At 40.3% G+C, this 25,195-nt stretch overlaps 1 protein-coding gene across 1 annotated transcript; it reads right to left on the bottom strand.

Moving 5' to 3' along the window:
* Positions 1–702: 702 nt before the first annotated feature.
* dcn (decorin) lies at positions 703–20,039 on the bottom strand. The gene is made up of 8 exons (XM_054624329.1): positions 19,591–20,039; positions 11,479–11,705; positions 6,916–7,028; positions 5,829–6,042; positions 4,804–4,917; positions 4,430–4,523; positions 3,405–3,543; positions 703–2,130 (listed from the first exon to the last, which is right to left on the bottom strand). Exons 2-8 carry the CDS (start codon positions 11,684–11,686, stop codon positions 1,930–1,932), a joined length of 1,083 nt encoding a protein of 360 aa, XP_054480304.1. The 5' UTR covers positions 11,687–11,705; positions 19,591–20,039; the 3' UTR covers positions 703–1,929.
* Positions 20,040–25,195: the final 5,156 nt, after the last annotated feature.

Here is a 25,195-nt window from a genome sequence, read left to right as displayed (position 1 = left end):
ACTATTCTCCGATGAAAAATTAATTTCCTGAGCAAATTTATGTAAAGAATGGGCCCCCAAGTTTTGCTAACAGAACATATAGAAGAAGAATCTGACCCATATATATTTATATATTGTTACCAGATGACAAAAACAGTGCTTTGTTAAACAAAACCTGATAGTTAATGATAAAAGTGAAACTTTTTTAAAACTGCCTATAAGGCCGAAATATGTCAACAGGCAGATTTCTGTTGTGTGTATTTTTCTTTTAAAGCACAGTCATCAGCTGGACAACAGAAATATCTGTTGCAATGGGGCAATAAATCTACTGTATGGTTGTTTGGGTGGATTTCTTTTTTTTCCTTTTGAAAAGTCCTTGAAATGACAAACTTATATATATTATATGTGCATCTCATAAAAAAAGCTAATTTTCTAAACATTTGAATATCTTTAAAATAAACCATGGCAACCTTTTTTTTAATATCATGAATATGTGCCTGGAGCACTATCACCTAAAGTGTGTGTTTTTTGATTATTGTTAAGGTGTCTCACCTGCTTTACAACGGTACCTGTGCCTCCTCTTGACCTTGTTCACCAGGAAGTCGCCGCCCTCTCTCTATTTGTGCTGAAGCTATCACAGCGCCATCCAGTGACAGGGAGCAAAAAAATCTCCATTCACATCATTGATAATTAATGCATGGTCATTTGATCCATCAAAAACTGCTACTTTTTCCATTAGTATTTTTATTTTGTTCAGGACACCTTAGCTGGAGCCCCTTCTCCGGGGGAAAAAGGAGGAACACCTTTGTTGCTGATATATTAAGTCTGAGCTATGGTAAGTGCTTGTGCCTTTAAGCAAATGAGAAGTTTTTTTTATACAGCATTTATATACAGCGTCTATACATACAACATTCACACCAACATGGTTGCAGTGGGCATGCTAGTCCACATACACCATATTTTTCTTGACTCTTAACAAAAAATATGAAATGGCTGGGAAACATGGAGACGAATACATACAGGGATTAACAAGAGATTCCAGAAAGCATCAGGTTCAAGTTGAAAGGAAAATATATATAAGAGCATGCATATAAATCTTTGGGAAATGGCTTCTGTTTAAAACATATTGTTTATTCTACATTTTTTTATAAGCTATTTTCACCTTGTTTTTTTTAATGGAACAACATATACTAGGAAAGGTACATGAGAGGAAACGTATTGAAGAAAAAGTGTAAAAAACCCAGAACTAAATCAACACTGAAGTAAGCACAAGAAATCAAAATGTGATAGAAGTCACGGTTGCTTTTATCTCTACTTGAATTGAATACAATACAAATAGAAACTCTGAGTTCATTCAAAGAGTGCAGCGTTGTAATGTTACACTCTGTATATGCTATTCCTAGTACACAGGTAATATCTAGTACATTCTAGTATACCAGTTGTTAAAGGTATTGTAAAACACAAGTTAACCCCTTGCTGCCTGCTCTACAGGTCAGCTTTCTTATAATTCAGACAATGGCTAAAGTGGGTTTGATCAAAGAGGGATTTATAACATTTTCCACTGAGTGAGGTTTTAAATCTTTTTGGTTAGGGTTCACCTCTGAATTTCAATTTGTCCACAATGAAAATGATACAGCATGTATGTGAGAACATATTTGGAATGTTAATTGCTTGCTTATAACTGTATGCTGGTGTTTGCTGTAAGCCGTGTGTTCTACTGCTGCACCAACCTTGAAGCTAAATATTGAAAATGATATGCTGTGTTTTGAGGTCCATGTCCACTAACGTTTTGAAATGAGTGTGCGGATTAATGACATCACCATCTGTGGGGAGGAAGTGTAGCTATGGGGTCAGTATTGTGGAGCTGTGGTCAGACACGCACGCTTGGAAAAACTTTCACACACTCATTTACAAACACACACGCTTCCTTGCAAAGGTGCGCGGGACGCTCTACTTCTTCCTGTAGTTGCCGAGCTGGATGGCGGAGCGGTCGAAGACGCAGCGGAAGGTGATGGGCTGAACTTCCCAGTAAGGCACAGGGTTGCTGAACAGGCTGATGCCAGAGTACATGGCCTTCTTGTGGTTGAGACCAGGAGGACAGAAGTCCTCTGTTCCCACAGCTGCAATCTTGTTGGCATGGAGGTAGACCACCTAGAGAAGGGATTAAAATAATGACAACTTTTGGTCACTGGGTGGGATGTGCATGGCGATAATTTAGGTTTTACAAAATAAAAGATAATCATAAGTCACCAAACAAATAATAACAGCTCAAGAAAGCCAAATACTTTTTTTCCCTTCAGGATGTTTAACTATAAACAGTGGTCGATGCTTCTTGATATTTGAGAACAAGCATGGCTTTAGATGCATATTCAAAACAGACGCATATTAAAAGCATATATGAACATAATCATGCAGCTGAGCATTGTGTTTTGAGAACAGTAGCCCTCGTCATGCTGCACTTAGAGGGATGAGAAGGATCCTAGAAATAAGAACAAAAAGGAGGGAAGTGCCACAAACACACTGGGAGAGACAATATAATGGTAATTATAGATTTCAAAGCCTCTAGATCCAAAGATTGTAAACTATACATGGAGAAAAGTCCAAAGCAGAGTACAATTATCCGTCTTATGTACTGGAACATGGAAAGAACAAAAGAACAAAAGAAGAAAAAAATCATGATCACGAAAATCTTAGCAGCTCATGCAGTTCTCATAATAATGTTATAGTTCATTTTTTAAGTACACCAATTTCACTGAGAAATCACTTAGTACAAACTGTGCTTACTGGCTTGTTACACACTATTTCTCCAAACTCTTTTCTTCTCATAGTTTGGTTTTGGTATTGAAATGTGTGTGCTCGCAATAAACCCGCAAAAAAGATGGTTGACACATGAACAGTGCTGCAGTTCATTAGGAGTTAATATAAAACCCCAACGAACTACAGGAAATTACCCAAACATGTTTTATAGGGATGGGATGGATGCCTAATTAAATGACATAAACTGAGGCCAAACTACAGTCAAAGCGCCTTGAATCAGGTCTGTTTACACTCCCCCCTACTGCCAAAAGCTGTAACATAATAGTACGACAGGCTACCAACACTCTACTCAATAAACATACTGAATGAATCCATGTGCCTTTTCTTATTGAAGGCTTGCTTGACTTGTAATCGGGCAGTGTGAATCTAAGCAAACCAAATGCAAAAATGCAACAAGGTCAACTTTTTCAGTATGGTTTCGATCAGAGAAAATGACCTGCGTGTGATCACACCATAAGAAAATGAGAAACCTACAGGAACTAATGCTCACAGTTAATTTACTGGAACTAAATGGTGGCCATAACAATTCCCCCCGGTTCCTGTGATCATGTCGGGCATTCAAACACTGTAAGTACTTCTATTATGATGTTCATTAAACCAGTATGTACCTGGATGTACTTGTGCTCGGACAGGCCAGCAGGAACACGGATCAGAGCGTTGTTGTCGAGGTGCAGCTCTCGCAGGTGGGGGACATTAGCCAGAGTGCCATTTTCCACAGAGCTGATCTCATTATAACTCAGACCCAGCCTGCAGGAAACAAATCAGCAAGTGGATGAGACAATGAAATGTGCAAATTTATAGCAGAACAAGGAACATAAAAGCACAAATTGCATGAGTAGGGAAAAAGATAGTGACATCAGTGCTTGTCTCCGTCTGCCAAAATGATTATTGGCTAACAATATGGTAAGAAATAAAATTGCTGAGGAAATGAGGAAACCGAAAATAAGCTACACCTGTGAATGAGGCCATCACTTTCCCAGTCTATTTCTAAAAAATGAGCAAGTGGAAAATAAAAACCATCCTTCTCTCATATCCTCTCCAACTCTACTCATCTTGCATCAAAGCCCTCTTTGTTCTCGTTTGGTATGCCATCTTTGGCACAATCTGAGGAGTAATCTTATAAACACAGTGTGTCCACATTTTATGAGCAAACCAGTTATTTTGATTATCTAAAAAATACTGCTTTGGTCTCAGGTTTTGTTATACAGTAAAAGCCTGTAAACAGTAATACCAGAGTAAAGCGAACACATGTCACACAAGAGAATGAGAACATGAGAGAGCAAGGAAAAAACTAAACAGAACAGGAAATGAATCTATGTTCAAAATATCATGTTTCCAAAGAGGCTAGTCTACGTACCTTTTTGAAAGAATAAATAAGACAATCTTCCTCTTTAAAGTGAAGCTTAGTTCATTCAAAAAGTTGAATGTATAATTAAAAACTCAATGATTCAATTAAATCACGAGTTTTCCAGCTAAAACCTTTCTTGGTCTGGTACGAATAGCATTTGGTTACTAAAAAAAACAAGACATTATTTGAGAATATTAGGAATTTAAGGAAAACTCAATTCACAATGGCAAGAAATGATAAGGTTAATATGGGGTACTGTGAAGAGAGAATCATAGTTCTTTTTACTTGGCCAGGTTCTTCAGGCCCTTGAGGCCGCCAGCCGTCACCTTGGCGATCTTGTTTCCATCCAGGTGGAGCTCAGAGAGAGAGTTTGGCAGACCTGACAACCCACAAGACGAGGATTCCCAGCATTGATAAAGTGATGACTCGGGAAACATTTTTATTGTTAGTTAGCAACTTCATTCATCAAGATCGATTGTCAAGGGGTGACGGTTTCCAAGTGTATGAAAGTTATATGTATCATTTTACACAGTGTTTTACTGGACACCTAAATCCAAGCATGCATTCTTTTGATAAAATAATGACATTTTTGGCTGACCCCTGCTAGATAAAGCTTGGTTTAAGGCAAAACATTGTGAGAATTCATATCAGTGTTTTACCTTTGGGGATCTCTGTGATGTTTGTGTCTGCAATGCGAATGTAGGAGACCCTTTTTAGGTCAGCAAAAGCACTGGCCTCAATTCCTGCGCTCTTCAGAGGGTTGGACCCAAGCTCTGAAAATAAAAATGAAGAAAAAACCCCAAAATTGTGAGTGCAGACAGAAAAAAAAAAAAAAGAGAGAGAACAGCCGTAACATATCACGTCTATGAAGTTGATTCATTTCCTGGGGTGTTACAGGAACAGAGAGCTGAGTCATGAGTAAACAAAGTCTTGGGCAAGAGAATAGCACGTGTTTGCAACACAGCCTTTCTCCATGCAAGATTCCCTGATTTGTCACGGATCTTAATTCTCATATCCTTGCATTTTAAGTGACAGAATCCACGCTTAAGCTTAAATTAAGCCTTGGCATTTTTTCATTTGTGGAACAGGAAGTTAGAGATGACAAGTGGAGGAAAAGCTCAGGAAGGAGGATTAAGGACAACAAAATAAAACATATGCGATGTTATCATGCATGTAAATGAAATGTTAATCTTGTCTCAACAGTCAAATGCCATAATGCACATTTCATTTTAATCAATTTACCATTCGTACACAAGTACCCGCTTGAACATTGAATACAATTACTGGGTAAAATGACTGTTTGTGTCCTTCAAAGCTGTCGAAGGGTAGTGCGAAAACACTTTTGCTATTTGAGTTGGTCCATTGTCGTTTGGAACATTACTTCATATATGTATACTTTCTGATCTTTTGATCAACATTGAACTACGGCTAAGAGAGCCTCTTGTTTTCATGAAAGTACAAGAAAACCCAGCACAGACTGTGGAAAAATTCAATTCAAACACTGGTTAAACGGGTAAATATTTTCATCACGCCTGTTGAACTGTAACCATCCGCACAATCTTGGACATACCTCCGGAGATGTGACCTATACTGTTGAAGAATATACCACAAACCTCTTCAACCTGTAAGCTGTCCATATAAATATTAGCATTTTTGAACGAGAAATACAATTTTATTTGCATACCCATGACGATGATGTGGGACAGGCCCTGGAAGGAGGTCTTTTTGATCTTGGTGATATCGTTCTCGTGGATGCGCAGCTCCTGCAGGCTCTTGGGCATGTTGGCAGGCATGTCCTTCAGCTTGTTCTTAGACAGGTAGAGACGCTGCAGCTTGGTCAGAGGGCTGAGGGCCTTGGCGTGGATGATGGTGATTTTGTTGTTCACCAGGATCAGAGCCTATAAGGAAGAATATCGGATGACATGAGATATTACTGTTAAATATTTATTTTCTTTAATTCTTGCTGCATGGTGTAGTGTGGAACACTTTGGGGAAGTAAAAACACTGCATGAATTCAGTCTAGCATTTATATAGAAGTTTTTCCTGTCTGTTCCTATTTTCACAACTTCTATTATTATGGAAGTTGACCTTTATTTGATACTTTACACTTTGGAGGCTTCGCTATTTTTTCTTCCACTCAAACATTTCCTCCTACAATTGCACCATGGGACAATAAAAAATCTGTTCTTTCCAGATGAGATTCTACACAAACAGGACATTTTTATTTAAGGTCAGCAGCTGTTTCAACCAGGTGCATGTGCTATCCCAACCATATTCGCATAGGACTCTCGCTGCTCGTGCTGATCCACTCCCATGCAAAGCAGATATGAGGCAATGTGAGGTATGTGGTCCTTTCCCTTGAGATGCCACTTACATTACAGTGGAAACAGCTCCGACCGTCAGACGGAGGTATTTATTGCAAGCAAGAAAGCTAAAGGAGATTGGGGGCGTGAGGGTGCAAAGCCTACGGGTGAATGGTTTCCATGCACCTGGTTGACTGGGGGAGTGGAGGATACATGGAGGAGGTTGAGGAGAGTTTGGGGATGGGATGTGACATGGGGTCCATGTTGTTAGAAATTAATGGGCAAAGAACCAAGAACAACAAAATAATTCAAGAATAACTTTTAAACAAGATGTTTCCCAATGGGGATCACCAAGGTTCACATTGGGGGGTTGCAGTGAGTTATATGGTTGCATAACAACCCATTGCATAACATTAGAAATACAACACAGACATGAAGCTCTGCAGATGGATGTGAAATGTCTCTTACATGTAGTCCTTTGAGGTTCTTGAAGTCATTCTCCTTGATCTCAGTGATCTTGTTGTTCTGCAGGTCCAGCAGGGAGGTGTCGTCTGGGATGTCCTCAGGAACTGTCGTCAGACCTGATGTTGAATGTTAACGAGACATTGTTAAATCAGATATTGGGTAGGAGGGTAAGAAGCCTGCAAATGAAATAAATCCAACAGAATGATGGGCAATAGGAAACTAAGTTTGAGGTGAGGTGGTGACAGCCCTGGTTCTGGTAACGAGAGGTTAACCACACTCTGACTTCGACAGGAAATGGACCTACTTGTCTTTATGTCAATGGTTTGAAAGTTTTATGGCCAGTTTATTGTAGAGTTTAAACAGCTTATTGTTTTATTTATAGTAATCTCCCACTCGTGTTAACCTGTAGTCCACCTCAACAAATGCCATCACACAGCACATATCCCCAAAGTGTTGGTTCTCTGCTTGCAATTGGGTCAGATTATTGTATCATTATGTTCTCACTGCAATTCAACCACACTGGGTTTCTCTTAGAGACAGGTTGGAAGAGGTTTGAATAAAATTGACATTGCTTGATATTTTATTTATTCGTGTTTTTGTCATAACTTTGAAGTGGGCAGTTAGAAAAAGGTGAATTGGTAAAACGTTTTACTCTCACACTCTACTTCATTGTATTAAAAAAACTGCAACAAATTTGCATGTGACCCTTTCTTTACATTTGAGTCGTAGAAATTTGGTATTCTAGTATAATATTTATATTCTATAGATTCATAACTCTCCCATTGTTATGTCTATTTACTGTTCCTGTGCAATGCCTGGATAATCCACTGATGTAATAGAATTTCCCAATATGTGGAAAAAAAAAGAATATGTTTGTGCTGCTAGCACTGTGCATCAAATCTAATCACTTAGGCCTCTTTTTTTCTGAACTTAACTTTGATTGTTGCTTATTTAGTCATGAATATTTAATGCTGTGGAGAAAACAACAAGTTTACCGGGGCTTAAGAATTAAACCTGGATGTGTAGGAAAAAGTAACTGCAGTTACAGTAGCGACACTCTGAAATAACAAAGTCTGCTTTGTCAAAGTAGCATGCTCCATAAAGTCTGGATGATAGGGACTGAGAGCAGAATGGGTTTTATAGTGACATTCCAAAGGGACCAAATAAGGGTTTAATGTGCTCAGAGGCACATATGGTGGAAATGGACCTTAAAACAAATTTCCTTTGGAGTAAGTAAGCAACTGCATACCTGGACACTGAGCTCAGGCTGAGATCGTTTTGCTTGGACTTTATCACGGCACGTCATGGCTAATGTGACACAGAAAATGGCATCTGTAGTGAAAGATTGTTTGGTGGAGTGGTGGAGTGAAGACAGCTGGGAGTCATGGTGTATGCTCTTCTACATCCGTGGTTACCACAAAAAATACACTGAGATTCATAACGGGTAGTTTACATTTCAGAGGAAGAGGCGTAGGATAAACTGTTTAACAAAGAAGCTTACATTGTGCATCTGCAGTCCGCACACGTATGTCTGGACACATTTTGTCCTGAAAGCTTGTGAAGCCTTCTGTGCAGCTCACCCAAACATTACGTCCAGCTAGGTCTGCTTTTCTGTCATCAACTGGGCAGTGGATGAACCACAAACCATCGCAGCTGTTTGTGGTAACCGCTATCATGGCAGCACCACAATGTGTACCTCTATACTTGCACAAACACTTTTTTTTAAAGTTCTTCTCTAAAGGTCAGACTCTAAGACTTTGCTGCTTCAGTTTCTGACACTATTTGTGTAAATGCAAAACTTAATGCTGGAATAGCAGCTATCAGTTGTTACCAGTTTAAAAATGGTCTTTTAGTTTGTGTAGCATCAACAAAAAGTACAAAGGTAATTGGTTCAGTTTTTGCAGTAAAACCCAGATTTGTTTTAAAGAAATATTCCTTAAAGTAAAATCTTTCACCCAGATTTTTTGTTCTTGTGTATTTTTTTTTGCATTTCCTGCTGCAAGAAGACTCTTCACACAATTTACATTAAATTAAATTATCTGGTGACAGTTAATTCCAGAAATTATCTTTTTTCATTAATACTAAGGTCCTTTATACTTGTACTACAGAAGAGGACATTTTCTACAAAGAGTCATCTTTTGGTGGTCATATACAACAAATTGTTTAGCACAAAAGCAGTGCGATGACGACAACAATGAGCTGACTAGTGCAAATAAATCATTTGAATGTCAAGAATCAAACCTTCTCAGATGATGTTGAGGAAATGAACAAGAAAAACAGGACTTCAAGTCACGCCCCCACTATTATAATCAGAATTTTTCTACTCCATTTTATAGCAAAAGTGATTGGGAAATGAAGCAAATGATTGCTTTGGACTGCGCTGGACATTTTGATCACTTCCAAGCAGTAATGACAGTGTTTATGTTATTTCCTCAAGTAAGACAAGTTGATCATGGCTGCATCATCAAATACTCATGGGATTTGAGTTTGGATTTATAACTGCACATCTTACACAAACACTATTAATAAAAAGGTACATTTTTAATTAGAGGAGCTGCTGTGGCATTAGATAAATCTTTATACTTGTAACCAAGAACAATAGGCAGTACCAGTCAATGGATAAGGAAATACTGTATAATCACAACTCATTTGAACCAAAGGCTTAATTTTCTCTCCTGAATGTTTTGAGTTGTCATTCTGCCAAAATCACTCAGAAAAAAATCCACATCTACAAAGTGAAAGGGTGCTTTGGGATGGTGAGCAGGCTCTTCTGTCTTGCCTGGGCCTGTGTGCCCAAATATATACATATACGTTTGAATCCTTGCATGTGTCTAAACGTGTGTGTGTGTGTGCGTGCGTGTTTGCGTGCAGGCCTGGGGAACAGATGGAGGCGCGGGACCAACAGTGCTAATGCAGGAGTGCAGAATCGTGCCATGGAGCTGTGTCTGTTGGGTGGAGGACTGATGTAATGGAATCGGTGTTTTCCTGAACATTACTCTCTCCAACTGTCTGTCTCTCTGACTGTTGAGCTGTCTGCATGCTCTTCTTATACTAATACTATATGCAAATGCCATTTTATTTCTGTGTCACTCCCTCTTCTCCATCATCTGCCTCCTTGAAGCCCGCGCCCCAAACTTTCCAAATAAAAGCAGAGCCAAAAAAACGATCAAACCCAACTGCGTAGCGAAGCACTTTTATGTAATATACAAGAATAAATGAGGTCAGGGACTTTTCAAAGTCCCTATGACTCAAGCTATTGTATATTAAATTGGACTAACAGAGTGGATTGGCTCAAAACAACAAAGATGACGATCGAGTAAATTGTTGTGACTGTGCTGAATTAAAACAGCCGGCAGAGTAATTGTAGTCTTTAACCTTGATGAGCAAAATTTACATTGAGAAACAAGCTTGGTAAAACTCTGGTTTGTTCACGACTTTCCAAACCCAAATCTGACCTTTTAATCTCCACCTATGTTACAAAAACAATTTGCCAAGAAAGGGCAAATACTGTATTTGTCACAGAGGTGAAATAAGCCTCACAGCATCTGTGAGCATTTAAGGTCACAACATTGGTGTAATGTTCTCTGGAGGACTTTGCAATAATGCATAACGTAACATGACCCTGAAATGAATGTGGGTTTGGGTGGACGGTTTGTCAGGGGCTTTTTCCGCTCTTAAAAAAAAAAAACTTAATGTCACTCAACCCACTAAAAGAACATTGAAATGACTGCAGACACCCATCTGACCTCATCTCATCCAATTAAGTCTTTTGTTTGAAATCGCGTAGGAGTGGATAAAGAAAATGGACTTGAAAAAGAAACTTGCTTCATTTGGACTTAACCATAATTAAAATCAACTCCCACTGATTCATTTTAGGGATTGAGGGCTATATGTAGCATCAGAACAAACAATGCTCCAGACTGCAACCAAATGGGGTTGCATATGCGATCATTTTATGTGACTGAGCAGGTTCAAATTTCAAGTGATCGCATTCATGCAAATGCCTGATGATCATTATAATTTGTGCCCACGCTGGAGTGAAGACATCAGCCACTGTCCATTCCATCACGGGCCCCAAAGTCTCAAAAGTCAACTTGGCGAGAAGTCGGGGGAACCGCATTTGTGCAAGCAGGGCGAGGATGACTTTCTGCTCAAAAAACTTTGCCTTATCACGTGCAGGCACCTGGTTTTTATGTGCACGGGTTTGAGACGAATTTAAGCACATATACATGATGTGGTTGAAAGCTATAAGTCCAACTGTCTACTAACTGTCCATCTAGCTTTTATTGTGTCTCCAAAATGAATTGGCTGCTCACTGATTGTTTTAAAAAGCAAAATGAGGAAATACAGGGGGAGGAGGCTGGTGGTGTGAGAGAGACAACGAGAGGTTCAGACTCACTCGCCACTGATGAAGAAAGTGCAACCAGAGAGAGACCATTGATTTATACCACGCCATACCAAAATAAGGGTGCTCCCACGTCATGTGCTGGTGCTTGACAAATGATCAACATACTCATGTGTGTGATGCTACACAACCATATGAACCGTCAAGGTTCCTTTTCTTACCGAGGTCAGAGCACTGGATCACTCGCAGATGGCACTGGCATCTGAAGGGGCATTTGGGTCCTGAAGGCATGTCAGGGAGGTCTAGCTTCAGTTCAGGCAAACCAGATCCCGCCTCATCCTCCATCATAAAGTCCAGGAAGCCAGACTGGCGGAAGGGCAGAGCCCAACAGGCAGTGACCAGGAGCAGAGAGAGACAGGCTGACCTCATGGTTCTGCTAGCAGGGAGCCTGCAGGACGGGAAGACACAGATCAAAGGTTTGGGTGGATACATTTTCAGAAAAGTCTGTCTATGATTAGTTTTGAAACTACCATTCTCGGTTTGATTTCCTCTGGGAAGAGAGAAGGACACGTTGAATGAAAGACGAAACAAGAGACGAAAAAAGAGACATTGATTGAAGTCGAGAGAAGCAAAGGGCAAAAGGTGAAAGGTGAAAGGTGAAGGACCAGAAGGTTAAACACTTGGGTGTTGCAATTCAGGGAGGGTTGGTCAAGAAAGCTCTTAAAGTGGTCAGTGTTAGACAGAAGGTGAAAGGTGATAGGGCAAGGGTTAGAGCAAACCACCATGACACAATAGTACTTTGTCCGAGGGAACAAGCCTTAGAGGGACCGAATGATTATATCACTGCGAAATGGAGAGCAAATGAAAAAGACCTGAAGGAAAAAGTAGTGATACTTGTCTGAATTAAATAATGTTGTTGAAATACCTACTTTAACAGTGTTTTGCAAGAGTTTCCATCTGACGTACCTCCACATTTCAAAGCTGGAATTCTACACTGTTTTTATACCATTATAATTGTACAAATGTCTATATTTCAGTTTGCATTATGACCACTTGCAGTGGCAGAAGCTGGTTGTACATTACTTTTAGATAACCAATCCAACTGGTACAATCCATTTGAGCTGTTTAACATTTATTTTAAGATATCCAACAGTACCATATTTTAAAGCTTATGCAGTCATTTTAGTTACCATTTTTTCCATCATTTATCAATTGTTAGCTATCTAGCAAGCATGTATCCATTTTTATTTATCTTATTTTATTTATTTGAGCTTCGACATCAGCTTTTTTAACTTTCTTACAAGTATTTTTCACACATTTGATTTACCATCAAGTATTTAGATATGAATCCTGATTATGTGGATGTATTTTTTTATTGAATTGTTTTGTTTTTTCCCAAATCGGTTGAGCTATTCTGCAATCTTTCCACCCACCCCTTACAGGAGAAATACTCCTGTTTGGGAATCATTATACTACATGTACTGATGTTTTTCTATTGTTTCTTGATTTGGTGTGCTGGTGTAATTTGCTTATGCGGCAGTCAATGTTGTTTCTTTGTCCTTTGCAAAAAGAACATCTGCATTAACTTTTACAGTTATACACAGGGGATGGGAAATCTTATGGCTACCACTGTGCTACATCATCTATTCAAAAGTAATAAATCACATTAACCATTAAAGCCCTTTACATAGCAGGCATATACTGTACATGTGGAGTCACTGGGAGAATCATGCTTCCTTTTGCTTTCTTCTATTTCAAAAACACAACCACAAACCAGTTACATTACATTACATTACATTACAGTCATTTAGCAGACGCTTTTATCCAAAGCGACTTACAATCAGTAGTATATTACATATCATTCACCCATTCACACACTGATGACAGGCTACCATGCAAGGTGCCACCATCAGACTCTAACTAACATTCATGCAACATCCAGTCCACACCGATGGCAAGCCTTCGGGAGCAACTTGGGGTTAACACATCCGTACACTCTCTCAAACTCAAACTGTGTGGAGATGCATGGAACTGCCTGACCTTTACACATGCAACACACACACACACACACACACACACACACACACACACACACACACACACACACACACACACACACACACACACACACACACACACACACACACACACACACACACACACACACACACAGTCTCAAAGACCCAGCAATCTGCTTGCCATGTGTAAAGCCAAACGTTGCTCCTTCCGCCTTGATGCCACAATAATTGAAGGGCAGATTTTAGCCGCAGCTGCTAACAAATGATTTGTGAGTAGCTGGACTGCAACGGACCTTGACCCGAACATCAGGACCAGGATGATGAAACTGACCCAAAACCATCAGTTTTGGGTCACTGAAAGTGACTCTGGGCTTGTTTATATGGTCTGTATGCATGTGCATGAAGCTTATGTGCTGTATCTTTGCTTACTTTCTGTCTTTTGAGTAATTGTTTGTGTTTTTAAGTGAATTCAAGCAAGTGCACAAGTTGTGCTGCATGTGCACCTTTTATTTGTACATACTGTAGTAGTAAAAATACATTCAAAGCTTTAGGTCACTCAAAGTTTAATAACAGTGTGTCTTTGAGAATGAGAAATAAAGCAAGAGAAAGAGATTTGGGGACGTAGTGTAAACCCAGGTTAGGGTTACACCAGGTCACGGGATCAGGGCTCAGAGGGACTCTCAACACAGGCAGTAATTATAGTTCATGTCTACAAAACAGCCACCACTTTGACACACTGTACAGCTTCAGTCCAGTGGTTACAGTGCAGAGAATATCCAATCTTGAAATCAATTCCATTCAGAGGAGAATTTTGTTGGATGGGAAAGCTTTTCCTCTGACTGTTTCTTTATTTTACTCTTGTTCTGGAAGTGTGTCACACAATGTTCGCTGTGTAGATGCATTTTTCCATGTCAAACTTTTGCCATTTAGTCTCACTTGGAAACAGCGAGAACATAGTGTAGTGGGAGGCGTCGTAAGAAAGAACTCTAGTCTGAACATTGATCCAGAGTACACGTTGTTCCAGTTTTCAACAGAGTGAGTAATCTTGGCTGTGTCAGGCTCTCTTATCTGAGCGCAGCAGAAAGCTCAATCCAGCGAAAACCTTGTCTGCAGACTTGGCAGCAGCAGTAGTTTTTGATTTAGAGATGCAAAGCACTTCTGGGTTAAAAAGAGTTTGTAGATGCCTTTGATGGTTTGTCTTGCTTGGATGCCGGATCAGTTTGTCTGGTAGTATGATACACTAATCGCCAATACTGGAAAGTATTTGAAAGTCACTTTTCATAGGAGATACAAATGTTGTGAACTCCTCACATCTGACTCTTCTTGCAGGCTGGAACATGGAAAATTACCTTTAAAGCCAGTGTACCAGCTCTGCTTAAAGAAGCAGTATTGCACAGAAAATAACAGAGTTTTAGTTGGTTTCTTAACCGTATCTCCCTGCTTTGACCCATGGCCACAAGCACATGAACCTACATACATGCACATGTGGCCCTCCATGTGATCTGACATCAATCCATCAACCTTCAGCAGCTTCAGCAGCTTTTAATGTGAGCCAGACAGGCAAGAAGAAGAGGGGAGTGATCTTAAACTAAGCTCTATGGGCATTTACTGGCAGCACCATTACTGGAAAGACAAGAGTTACTGCAACTTTGTGAGTCATAATCAGACCCAGGAATTGTTAATGATGAGACTAAAACAAGATTTTGAAACAAATCCGGGAAGAAAAGATTTTCAAGGATTGTTGTTTGGGACATTAACTAACATTTGGCAACCACAACTGCAGAATAATCTATAAGTGGTATTAATATTGAGTTAGGGGGTTTGGAATTTAGATTAGATTAGAACGGAGATAGAGGGCTGTTTATAGTACAGAAACTTAGAGTGGTCAGCCAAGGCCTGTCTGTGAACTTGAAGGTCACCCTAAATTCAAAACCCAGAAAACAAGGAATTACAGCCAAATGCAATCTTATCTTTAAAAGTTGAAATACAGGCTTTTCCCTTCTTGATGCATGAGTCAACCTGCTGTGCCCCAGGCGTTGGTTCTTTCATTACCAGTGTGCTCGGATGGGGCCGCATGCGCTGCAGGATGGACTGCTAAAGAAGATGCCTCTACTTCTATATTAACACACACACACACACACACACACACACACACACACACACACACACACACACACACACACACACACACACACACACACACACACACACACACACACACACACACACACACACACAACTAAATATTCTACTGAACACCCGACACAGGCTCCTCAAACGCACTTCTTTGTGTGCGTGGGTTGTGTGTGTGTGTGTGTGTGTGTGTGTGTGTGTGTGTGTGTGTGTGTGTGTGTGTGTGTGTGTGTGTGTGTGTGTGTGTGTGTACATGCTAAACCCAGAGGGCTGCCAACAGAGCATGCTGAAACATGACTTCACCATGCAAACTCTGTATTTCGCCATTTCTAATCCCCTCAAAGAAGATTTCCTTTACAGGATGAAAGGCATTCCCTTATCATTTTCACTTTTACGGAGGGATCAAACTGAGCTGGAAGTCAAACCTTGATGTTAGAAAATGTGTCATCTAGTTCCCCCCGCAGCTAAGAAAACATTACACGTTACCAAAATATCACACACTGATCTCCAATTGTTTTATAACTAACTAATGGCATTCCTTTTAAAACATTGGTTTGAATATACCGATTTTATAAACTCTTCTCTTCCAAGTTCTTTTCATATCATTATGAAATGATATGGGTCAGCTTCACTGACATCACATTGTGATACGGCTGTATGCCAGCTTGCAAGATGAAAAAACAGGCTTTATTCACATGAACTGGACTGACACTAATCAGTGCAAATGTGGCAGCAATTGGTACAAGCTTGTTTCCTACTAATAGAATTCTAAAAACCATGCTATAGAATGCATCTGATGAATTAAGCCTTTTTTAAATTTTTGACATAATTCTGAAAAAGCATATATGCTGACTTTGGGTGAGGATGTTCATTTACTATCGAAGAAAGTTCATGAAAGTTATTATGTATCTGTTATGTAAGTCATTTCACTCTGGACTTCAATCATTGGTGAACCAGGAAAGCATACCTATCTGAAATGGTGGTTCAATGCCTTCCAAAAGAGGCTTTGAATGGTCAAGAGATTCCTGTTGAAGCACTGCACATTAAACTATGGTGGGTATAGAAGAGATATATAAAGAATTTAAAAGCACAAGCAGCTGTGAGTAAGTTTAGTCTGTATTTTCAGAAGATTTACAATCTACCACATCCCAGATATGGACATGTGGTAAATGATCCATGAACCATCTCCATCTTCTTCTCGTGTCTCTGAAACCTGCGATTCATCATCCCATATGTGACCGTGAAAAAACAGTGGGGCTCGACATTTCCTGTGGCAGCGGCATCCTTGTCAATTCTCCTATGTCCCTCTTTTTGTCTCATCCCTCCCACCAACCTCCCCCAAGTCTGGCCCCAGCATTACTAATGATTCCCAGACAGGAAGCAGAGCTCGCATGAGGGAGCAAAGCAATTTTGCCTCCCTTGCTTTGTCACTTACTCCCCTCTGTCACTGCCTTTCATTGAAACTCTGATGCATAGAAAATCAATGAGATCCCATAGAAAGATAATCATATTCAAAATTGTTTTGTAATTTTACCAAATCAAACCATGTTGCAAAGAAGGACACAATACAGCAGACGCCCATTCCATCCCGTCCTCCACCCATGTCCATTAGCTCCCCCCTCCTCCCATCTAACTCTCCACAGGCCTGCGTCGGCCTCTGCAGAGCGTCTGTCAGCAATGAATCACTGGAAGGTATTTACAAGGCCACAGGACGCTTAAAACACGTGTGGCCCTTTTAACCCATCACCAAATGAATGTGAGATTCCCTCCCTTGCAGTAACACACATAAGCATTATCAATAATGCTCAAATGTAAAAACATACGTGTTTTCCTGAGCTCTTCCTTTGGCAGTGGCGTGAGGAGTCAGTGGTCATTATTTCCTACAAATCGCTGATATATCGGGGGATTTTGTGAGCACATGTGTATCTGAAAATATGCAAAGACACGTCCAACAAACAATTTCAGAGCCAAAACGTTCTTGTAATAGGGGTTATTCCAAATCAGTTCCGTCTGGAAAATAGCCGTTATGTTTGCATGGAATGTACTTTGGCTTCGAGAATACCCAAGGCACTCTTTTGACCACTACAATCAATATAATTTCTCAATGCAGAAAAAGTGAAAAAGTGTCAGAGCCATAACTATTATTGGAAGATCATTTTAGGGGTCTCTAAAGCAAGCCTGTTTTGTGGAGCCATGGCATGAGAAACTAGCTAGCGGCTTAACCACATTTCAGCTGTTCCATGAGAAAAGCTGTCAGTCTGCCATCAACCTCAGTCCCATTATCAACAGTCTGCGCTGCATAGACGTGGACAAACTGCCCGACCTTCTCTCCCTTTCTTCTCTCTCCATCTCCTCCACCCTTTTTTGTGCACTTTTCCTTCCTTCCCCAGCTTCCTTGCCTTAACTCGTGGTATTTTCTTTCTCTGTCTGACCCTTCAAACTTTGGCCAGAAGGACTGACAAGTGGAACCTTCTGGGGAAAAACTTTCATGGCTGATGTCAATTCAATTCCATTGTTCTTTTGCAGTTTTGGACCCAGACAGTTGAAGTCCAGATGGAAAAAGCAGCCCCTGAGTGCAACTCTGGGCCTTGTCTCCTCCTAACCTTTCATTCACTCACTTTTGGTTCAAATGTTAAACTCCTGCTCAGCTTGAACTGCTGAAGTACTTTTATTGCTCAAAGTGTATTTTAGTGCAGTGTTTATGTCACTTTTAGCCTCTATTCTATTCTAAGTCCCACTTTTCAGTCTCTTTTGTTTGTCTCACTTTTCCCCTTGTTCAGTTTCACTCCGGTCCACTCAATTCAGTGCAGCTGAGCCTTATTAGTTTTTTTCCATGCTGGCATAAAGGATGTAATGAGTTAGCTGAGAGTTGTGTGGTGGCTTGCCGGGAAGCCTTCAGACCTTTCTTTGATAGAGGAAGCTGTACCATTATGGGATTAATGGCACTGTGCTTTGCCAGGTACAGCTTTTTTTCATCTCCTCTTCAAAGCTGCTCGCTTTAAGTTGCCCCTAGCAATTTGGGTCCTGTCCTGCTCCTGTGAAAACACAGCAGCCGACGCCACTGTGGGCAGAAAAGGTTCACATTGAGAAGAAACAGGGCTGCAGAGCAGACAGATAAGAGATTGGGGTTAAAACAGTCTGGTTGCTCACCAAATGAACTGCTGAAGTGTGAAAAGAACCAGAAACAACTTTTCCAAATCAAAGTCTTGACAAGCAACATGGGCTGAATCAACACAAAGAAATGCTTTTGTTGTTTCAGCTTTTTCCCCCTCATTTGATTGTAGACTAATCCAATGCCACAGGGGGAAAAATGAGAGAGAGAAAGAAAGAAAGAAAGAAAAGCTAAATAAAAACAGAACTGGAAAAAAACACTTTCCACTGACGTTAGCAAATGTTGAAGCAAACAACTTAAGTAGATCATCTAAATGTTCTGCCTTCCCCTCACTCAACCCCTTCACTTTATGTAAGCATTACAAATCTGATTCACTTCCCATGTATAAAGCTAACACTCACAAAACTAGTTTGAGGAATGGACTTCCATATGGGTAAAATCCTATCAAACAACAAACAAGTGTCGAAAAAGCAACTAATTACGAAGCTGAAGTTGTAAAATCGAAACAGTGCTGAACACATCACATGGCAGCGGTTTTGGATACCTCGAAGATTAACTAAGGGGCCAGGAGAATAAGGTTTTTTGGCGAAGGAGTGAGGTACCAGCATCAACTGCACTACCACACCCCCTTCTTTAGCCGCTGCTCTTTTCACTGAGCTGTATGCCGATTGGACTGGAACTGATTAAAGGTTTCTCATCCCAAAGCCAAGAGAGCTGTGGGAACAAGACCTGGCAACATCCGGAATATACACAACATAGATGAATTTACGACTATCTGAATCAAATCATACATAAATCCAGTTTGACAAATGTAACTTAAAAAACACATGCAGTAATCCTATCTTTATACAATAATATATATATCAGCAAATAATGTGACTATTACATCATGAATTATAGATTTTGTCATGCAAAAAGTCACAATCTAGCAGAAACAAACCATTCTCTCAAGACTATTCTCTCTCACTTTAAAGATGAGTCCATGTTGAACCTAACTCCTTATTCCCCACCTAACTTCAGTCATTATTACCCGTACTTTCCCCCTCTCTCAGAGTAAAGGATTAACCTACCTGTTCTCAGTAGAAGCAAGGCAGAGAGAGTAAAATTGTGCAAGATGAGCTTGACTCCCAAAAATCCAGTCGAATGGGGGGGATGAGACTGAAGTGGCTGCGAGGGCCTATGGTGTAATTGGACTCAAAATGCGTGCAGCCAACATCAAGCAGGTGTGCTCTGTCACAACAAGGGGAGGGGAGAGAGAGAGGGAGAGAGACAGAGGAAAGAGATGGGAGAGAGAAAGAAGAAGGGGAGGGTCCGACCGCCGAGCTCCTCTCAGGACCGAAACAATTGGTGGAGAACTTCCCCCGTTCTCGCTGCGTGCTCCAAAAACAGCTGGAAATGGAGAAGGGAAAGGAAGAAAAAAAAAAGAGGGAGAGAGAGAGAGCAGGAGACAGGGAGAAGGAAAAGAAGGAAGGAGAAGAAGAGAAGGAAGCAGAGAGTTTGAGTTTAAAGCAATAAGCAGTGATTCGGCTGGCAGCCACCCTCACTGTGACATCTGGTAATGATAGGTCCTGTGTGGAGCTTAGCAGAGAACGCTGCATACAAACTCTCTTTCTCCCCCTCTTTCACACTCTCTCTGTCATTCATCTGCATTCAGCTTCTACTGACTACCCCCAGGAAAAAAACAAAAACAGCACGCACACACACACACACACACACACACACACACACACACACACACTTTTGTCTAATCTATTCAGATTGGCACCTCCTCAAAGAGAACCTAAATTTCTGTTTTAACCCCAAATCTTGATTAGTTTTGTTTAGGTTGCCTTAATGGAGTATTGGATTTTATTTGCTCACAACAGAGGGGAGGCAGTGTGGGGGTCTATGTGGGAGGTAGAAGGCTCCCATTCTTACTTCTTGTGGTCTTTTTTAAAAACCTGTAGCTGGAAAGGAATGACAATACTGGATTCATATGGCAACTACCATAAGGTTAAGGTTAGGGAAAGTTGCTAAAAAGGCTAACACCAAATTTGCGGTGAAAACGCAAGTCTTCCCATTCATTTGAATGTGGGCTGGGCATTTGCGCTGTGGTGGTGGGAACTGCAGGGAATGCAAAAAAAAATGGCAAAGTGTTGAAACAGAATCAACTTTTGGAGGAACGCAACTCGACTAATTTGGTGTGAATGAATCTTAATAGTTCACAGTCATGCTAGCTGCTCTGTGAGACTGTACGTACTACTGATGTTATCATGCTAACAGGCTCAAAATGGCAATACCAACATTCTGTCATTAGTTGGTGATTTGCTAATTAGCTCGAAACATTAAGTAGGGCTGAGGTTGATGGGAATGTCATTGGTTTTGCAGGTATCCCATCATCAACCAATGCATTGGAACAATTGCGATTTTACCTGATGATGTCACTAAATTAAACGTCAGGTAATCGCAAAGGTTTTTACACTGCATTGCAATTTCATGGGAATCCGTCCAATAGTTATTCCACTCAAAATCACAAATGTGAACCTCATGGTGACACTAAAAGTCATGGGATCGTCAAAGTCATTAGGATACATTCTCTGGGAACCATAAATGGCTGTACCAAATCTTGTGCTAATTCATCCAGTAGATGTTTAGATATTCCTTTGGATGCGTGAAAACTTTGACATGTTTGCTGGTTGCAACAGATGAAACTCATGGGGACACCAAAGTCATTAGGGCACTACTTAAAGGCCTTAAAAATTGGCATTGGATATAAATCATGAAGTGTAAAATAAGTAATTCATAGGAATACTTTGTAACTTTAAAAAAAGATTGACTATAGGCTACTTTTAATCTCAAAGTTGCTTTAAATCAGGACATTGTATTTGCTGGATTGGACACGCCAAAGGTGGATCTAATCAGTTCAAGGGTGGGATTTGTTTTTGAACCCTAAGTGAACCAGACCTCAACTTGTCATCATGACGGAACGTTGTTGGGGTGGCTAGTTGTTAAGAAATACTTTGTCATACTGTTACAGGAAGGTCAGAAGTTTAACTTCTGCATTAGCCAATGTCTCTATCAGCAGTTATATGCTCAGTTGGTGAGCAAGTCTCAGCCTCCATCTGCTTCCTTGTTGTAATTCCCTCTGAGTCATTAAACCAGCTTTCAATGGAAATGATGATGTATGAATAAAGACTTTATAGTCGTAATCTCCATTCCTGTGCTATTCCAGACTTAATTCCACTTTGATATCACGAATAAAGTCTGTAATTTCCATTCAGTTAGCAGTCTCTAGATTGTGTCCAAAGTTACTGATGGTGCAGCCCCAAATTGAGATTTTTTAAAATAATATTTGATCAAAAAATATCTTTTTGAAACATCTTTTTGCAGCTCATATAATTTAAAACAGGATTTACAACATTATACCAGCAGTTATATTACAGCAAAGATCTGTGTGTTTTTATTCAGGGGTAAAATAAATGTTGTGAAACTAAACAGTACATGCAGGTTAATCAAACAGCTGCAGTGATCCTTTTAGACCATTTACTTTGATCACATCCGTGTCTCAGTCAATCTCTTATCTTTATTAAACTCTAGATTTTGATAACAATTGTTTGATGGGTTTCAGCATGGAAGAAAAACTCTACCTCCTTTAACTACTCTTTTTCTCTCCGTCTTTTGCTCTCTTCAAGACTAAAGCGAATCAGATAGCTGAAGAGCAGGTTTCATCCTGTCTTGCTTTTCCTAACTAACCTCAACGGTCTTTCCCAGCAGAAGGCAAAGGGCGGACCACACAAGTAGTGGCCCCAAGTGTGTCGAAATGGTCCATCTCTGTCTCTAGGAGACTCCTCTTTCGGACGGATAGGCACAATTTTTTCAGTTTTTTGTACAAAACAATGACCTTAATTATCGAGCATTTTGTCGCCTGGGTTTCAAGTAATCTTTAACAGACTTAGAGAAGCTCGAATTGAGTCCACAGATGGAAGGAAGGACAGCAGGAAAAAACTAGCATGGAAAAAGGTCAGAGGCCAGGATAATTACAGCATGATGTGAAGTATTGGATAAAGCCAAGTGTCCAACACAAACGTTGAGATCATACATGGCATATATTACAAAATTTGATTGAGAGGAGAAACATTTGTCAGCCTCCTTCGGTATCTTGCAGATGATGGAAAGCAGGCCTCTTAGATTACAGTTAAGAAGCCATGAAACGTGGCGGTTGTGGAGACGTAGACGTTTAGTGGAAATTTTACCTGTGACCTCACAGTGCGTCCTCTGCAGAAAAGTCATTGTAGCTGAAACTAATATCTGGCCTACCTCAGGCAAACAAAAGTAGAATCATTTTTTGATCTAATACATCCATTAAAGGTACTCTGTTCTCAGGTATTAATATCCAACTGCAGAAATAAAAAATAAAAGAGAGGGACAGAAGTTTCAAGAGAAAGAAAAGTATCAGTCAAAGAAAAAGACCCATAAAGGGAGCAGGGTCCTGGAAATTAACTTTTTTTAAAGTGGGATTTCAGGTAGCCTGAAGTTTAATGCGTGTTTTTAGAAGAAAGAATGAAAGAAGTGGGGACGATGAGCAGGGGTTAGCAGGTATCATTACCTGAGCTTAAAAGAAAAGAGGTTTCAGAGGAAGGTCAAAGGGTCCATATCAAGTTGAGACCTCAGCATATCTTCATTTTGCTGTAAACCTCAGAAGATTTGCCAAAAGCAAAAGGGCAATGCGGTGATCTATATGTGATTCTCTCGGCAGAAAAGTGCCTTAAGGAAGCTACAATGTGTGCACTTCATATCAGGAGGTTACTGTTTTAAATATAGTTTTTCAGTACATAAGACAATTTATGATAAAGATTTAAGATTAATTTTACTCTCCGGGAACGTTTGTCTTGGTTTATATTGAAGACATAACCACAGATTAGTTTATATGTGAAAAAAGGACATGCAGAGACATATGGGATCCTATGTAGGTCTGTTTGCCTGTGCCGACATGCTGGATAAGGACCTCGTCGCCCCATCACTCAACATATATAACACCATACACAATTTTCTGAAAGAGCTGAAGGCTATGTCTACGCTCCGTTTCACCTCTATATCCAGAGTATCTCTCTATTATCTGGCACTCTGCCCTCAATTTATACATCTTCTTTTTCTGTAAAAAAAAGATTATTTTTCTCTCACTTAGACCTCACTCTTCCAAGCCAACCTACTACTTCTCACGCAAACTCCGTCTCTACTAGTATGTAACAAATTTTAGGGCCATTAAAGTCAGTTAAGGAGAAATATATGAGAATTTTCATGACCAAACATTGATGTCAAGAAGCTATTATGGGTTATTTTTTTAAAAGGTCTGGACACGTTTGATTAATGGAAGCAGGGCGACGGGTGTGGTTCGGATAAAAGAAGTAGCTTCGGGGTATGTCTACATAAACAACGTGTTTTTAACACCTTGTCCTCTTTTAGTGTTTTAGCTGTGACAGCAGTTCTAATGCTGAAAACTATTTTGAAAAACTGAGTTTGATAAAGATTTCTCCACTTTCATAAAGCACTTTGAAATCATGTTGAGTTTACTGAGTATATTCCTACTGCAATGGCTTTTGTGAGGAGCTGGATAGAGAAAAAATATAGAATGTTGGCCTCACTGCCTTGCTCAAGGGTACTTTGATGGCAGCTATTGGGTGAAGGGAAGGCTAGTCAAGTTTCTTATACTTCTAATATTATATCAGTTGTTTGTGGACCTAAACTGGCAGCATTCCCACCAAAAGCCTCTTCTCCATAGCTGCTTAGTTCACACACTGTAAAGAGACAGCCGTGAAACCAGCAGAGTCACCAACTGTGGGGGAAAAAAAACCCTTGTCAGGTTTTCATACCCAGAGAATGACCCGTCATGTCATTTGTGGTCAGCCAACTCTACTTGACCATAACGAGCTAAAACGATGTTTCATTTAGAGAGTCAGTGCAAGGGGAGCCTTGATGTGGCTTGATTTACCAGCGAAGGGGGATGTGATGGACTCTGGATTGCTGCATGTGTGAAACCATAAAGCCAGATGGCGTATAATGGAGTCCCCAGTTACCAAGTATGGTTCAACTAGTTGCATTTTTTTCGAACAAATGCCATAGAATTTTGGATTTAGCTTGCTTTTTGTATAATCCAGCCCAGTTGAAAATACCTCCAGTGCCTGTTTCCTGCATTATATCAACCTGCAGACACTAACATTCCTCCAGAAAGTCTGTCATATGTCACTCAATGATAAACCAACGGAAGCCTTTAAAGTACTGAGTGCAGGACTGTACACACAACTCATCCCAGACTCTCTAAGTGATTTAGCAGCAGTGAGGCGGAGGAGCTCTGTCATTCCCATCTCTGACTGGAGTGTCTCAGCCGTGATGTACAAAACAGACCCTGCACACACACACACACACACACACACACACACACACACACACACACACACACACACACACACACACACACACACACACACACACACACACACACACACACACACACACACACACACACACACACACACAAATGCAGAGAAGAGGCACCAATGATGGCAGTGACAGCTCGACAATTGGGTTCTGGGCCAGCGCTACTGTGGGAAATGACCTTATTTGGACCAATCAAAGTGAGGCTGTGTGTTGATACTTATTCATATGATAATCACACTGGAGGAATTCCGTCAGTTTGGT

The sequence above is a fragment of the Anoplopoma fimbria genome, chromosome 23 (genome assembly GCF_027596085.1).
Source record: "Anoplopoma fimbria isolate UVic2021 breed Golden Eagle Sablefish chromosome 23, Afim_UVic_2022, whole genome shotgun sequence".
Classification (NCBI taxonomy): Eukaryota; Metazoa; Chordata; class Actinopteri; order Perciformes; family Anoplopomatidae; genus Anoplopoma; species Anoplopoma fimbria.
Note: the sequence above shows the minus strand (reverse complement) of the source record. Positions and strands in the feature narration are given on the sequence as shown.